The sequence below is a fragment of the Aspergillus nomiae genome (genome assembly GCF_001204775.2).
Source record: "Aspergillus nomiae NRRL 13137 chromosome Unknown contig00574, whole genome shotgun sequence".
Taxonomy (NCBI): domain Eukaryota; kingdom Fungi; phylum Ascomycota; class Eurotiomycetes; order Eurotiales; family Aspergillaceae; genus Aspergillus; species Aspergillus nomiae.
Genome location: NW_015378629.1, coordinates 13,111 through 16,527, shown reverse-complemented (window position 1 = coordinate 16,527; position 3,417 = coordinate 13,111). Strand labels below are relative to the sequence as shown.

General features: G+C 43.5%; 1 protein-coding gene across 1 annotated transcript; it reads left to right on the top strand.

Annotated features, from left to right (window-relative positions):
- Positions 1-1,575: 1,575 nt before the first annotated feature.
- ANOM_011553 (uncharacterized protein) lies at positions 1,576-2,169 on the top strand (the record flags this gene model as incomplete). Its single annotated transcript, XM_015556809.1, has 1 exon — positions 1,576-2,169. The coding sequence occupies one exon, from the start codon at positions 1,576-1,578 to the stop codon at positions 2,167-2,169; it is 594 nt and encodes a 197-aa protein (XP_015401521.1).
- Between the last annotated feature and the right edge of the window lie 1,248 nt (positions 2,170-3,417).

The following is a 3,417-nucleotide window of genomic DNA, read 5'->3' as shown; positions in this document are numbered from 1 at the left end:
CCGGTTCCGTTTTTCTTTTTTCTTTTTCTTTTTATTTTTTGGTTTTTGGTCTTTTTAATGATAGAAAACTAAGCTAGAACTAAACTAGAACTAAGCTAAAGCAGAGATGATATGTCCAGTGATTATAGGATAGTATATCGGGACACCATATTGAAAAGTGGTAAAGTTAACTGGAAGAGGGAATTCAAAGGTCCACCGTTTACAATTGCAATACGATATGCCATGGTTTTGTTGCCACGGGTACGGTTCAATACACCATTTCAACAGGTCTTGGCTGGGGTTCGAGAGGTGATATCATTTTCGAGATAGACAGATACTTGAAGACTTGGTCATGTATAGTAACTATTACTCCTCTCGAAACGAATCTATAGTAGGCCCGCTACAGCTTGGTATCACTCCTGGCACTTACCCAACCTAGCAATCTGTCTATGTTGCACCGGCTGGTGAGTAGTTGGACAGGTAATTACCAGCAAATCCTGGCTGCTATATATTTTTATATTATATCACCTCCATAGACTATGCTCCGCTAGTTTATGTGCGAGGTGGTACAGTTCAAGCTTTGGGGAAGGCGAAAAATAGGGTAGTAATCCCGCCAACGCCCGACGGACACATTCGTCCCAAAACACAGCTAAAGTAGAGGAGATGGATAGTGCCACTGAGGTGGGATACACTTAACATTTCACATCTGTAAAGGAGAGTTTCTCAGAACACAGTTGGCGGGTGAGCCCTAGTAGACAGCAGGTACATTCCGTAGTAGATTAGATGCATAGTAATTGATGAAATGCCGCCAAAGCCCATGAGCAGCATCATTTGAATGACATGACTAGGGACACAGTGTCGACAGCTTGGCGGCGCAACCAGCTCAGAGCCATAGCTCTGAATAATTCCCTCGGCGACCAATTGGGATATGCTAGGTCCACAACAACTAAGGCAATAAAACAAAGAAGGTAAAGCTTTGGTACCATTACCCAAAATGTGCAATTTACAACTACGAGCCTTAGCCCCTAGGCTTACCAGCAGTTTTCAGAGAAGTTTTATTTCCTTAAGGTGCCCGGTGCTCGGGTCGTGTTCCACCAACCTTACGATATTGGAATAGCATTGATTCTTTAACATCCTAGTCTGTGTTGCACTTGATTCTTGGTGTATAATCTCTGGAGCTGACATATTACGATGCGGCCGGGGCAATCCTAGCTCAATGTTCTAGCCTTCTGGTTTAATATCTCAGCAGCTACCCCCTTTTATAGAGGACGAAGGCTTTGGTAACAGGCGTAGTGTATTTGCAACACGGGATTGGGCTAATCTTTGTCTTAGAAATTACTGCATTGAATTAATCAACTAAGGTTATTTATTAAAAAATAAAAAATCCCATAGAAAACTATAAGAAACTCTAATGGTTTATTAATGAAAACTGAATATCTCAAACTGCCAACCCGTCAGTCTGCTGTGTTATATCTAGAAACACGCTCAGGAAAGGGGTTGTCGATGGGATAAGATATATAAGTCTTAAATGCCCCCTTACAACGTCATCCAAATCAATACTTTTCATTTTCTTCAATTGCCCTATCCCTCGTCACCATGAGATCCTTAAGCTTCCTACGGGCCTGGATTGCCCAGGAAGCCCTGCTTAAAGTGACCATCTTTGGACTACTTCTTCAGCTCTGTTTCGCCCATTCCTTTAGCGATAATGTGACTTCGGAAAATCTACTCCCACGGGCCCACGTTGTCAATGGTCCGATGAAGTTCGATAGCTCCCTAGGAGAGGAGGCTGCGCAGCATGTGATATGGTCTCAACATGGGAATTCACAACGAGCCACTATCCAGGCATATGTGAGCCGAGGATTTCTGCAGGCGCAGAATACAATGCAGAATCCGACCCCAGAAGACGTTTGTTTCACCCTCTCGAACTTGAAGCTTCTCAACGATAAATATAGTTCAACGAGGGTTGATTTTGCACGGCACTCGTACACCCAGGTACGAGTCAGTATCGATCTTCCCGCGAAATGCAGTGACGGTGAAGTCCAGGCGGCGCTGATCAGGAAGGCTAACAGCCTGCTGGCTGATATGGACAATCAAGAAACTCAATTCGGCCAAGAGTGCCGAAGGCCTAAAGAGAGCTTTGAGAAGGATGGGCTTTATGTTCAAGTCATCAAGCATCATGGCAGTCAGTGAGTGAGGTGCCTACTTGGGCTCTATTCGATGAGATGTCTGAGGTTGTCTGGATTTGGTCTTGATTTACGGCCAGAATGCTACTTTGCTGAGGCTTTATTTCGGGTTTACGAGTTTTGTCTTTCGTTTAGAAACAAATTGTTACTCTCGTTTGTATTGTATTATTTCCTTTTTGAAGTGTTTCGTTCTCAATGTATTTGCTTTCATACTCCATTAGCCCTGACAACCTACTTAAGGCAGAGTAGATTGAGCATTCCTCCGACTTTTGACACTATAGTGATTAAAAGAATTGGCTGTATATTGTCTTAAGTTTATATTCAAGTGCTTGGCAATTCGCCGTCGCTTTAATTACCTCTAAGGTAGGACACGAAGCATTGCAGGCTCTTCCTGCATCATCTATACACAGGGTCTGAGCTTAAAAAAAAAAAAGAAAAACGGCCGATGGTGGAACCGGGATATAAATATACATGTTTCTGCCAAGATGTAAAGTATACTGCGCAGTGGTTTATACCTCCGAAGATGCTCGAATCTCATATGCTGCAGCTAGCGGCGACATATCTTCGGGATGTCGTATCTTACGTCAAATTATTTGAGCCTCCAATATGACCACGAAAGATCCAATCGTGTCTTCCAAGCAAAGATCGTAGTTCCATCAACTTCTGAACCTGGTCTAGCTTCGAAAACTTTTGTCTGGTCTCACTAACGTTCAAATCCCGGGCTAGACTTCCCGAGAAAAGATGATTGTTTATTCTAAACACCCGAACGCTCGGAGACATTATAGACCACATCGATCGCAACTTGCAGAATGAACAGCCGACGGACTTTCAGTTCCCCCGCTGGAGATGTTTTCGGAGACTTTCGAAGGTTCGCTTCGTTGGTTCAGGTGGATAGCGCTCTGCAGAAATTTGCAGTATCGAGTCTAGTGCGTACCCAGAAGGGCGGGTATATCCACTTTTCCGTGGATCAGAGTCCACGGGCTAACGTTCCTTCATCTCAACGTGCCCCGTATCCACTAGACATGAAGGATGGCATGGGTAAATAGTACGTATGCTAAATTAGGGCTGTCGGCTTTTGCTCGCCAAGAACAATGTGGAATTCAACGGTTATCCAGGTTATGGAGCTCGATGAGTCGGTGTACATAAGGTGTTCAGACCCGAACTATAGCTGGTAGGTTTATTCTTGCTTTCATTTTTATATCAGCTTTAATAGATACCTGTTTCTCAACAATAACCATATCATAATATTAACAAA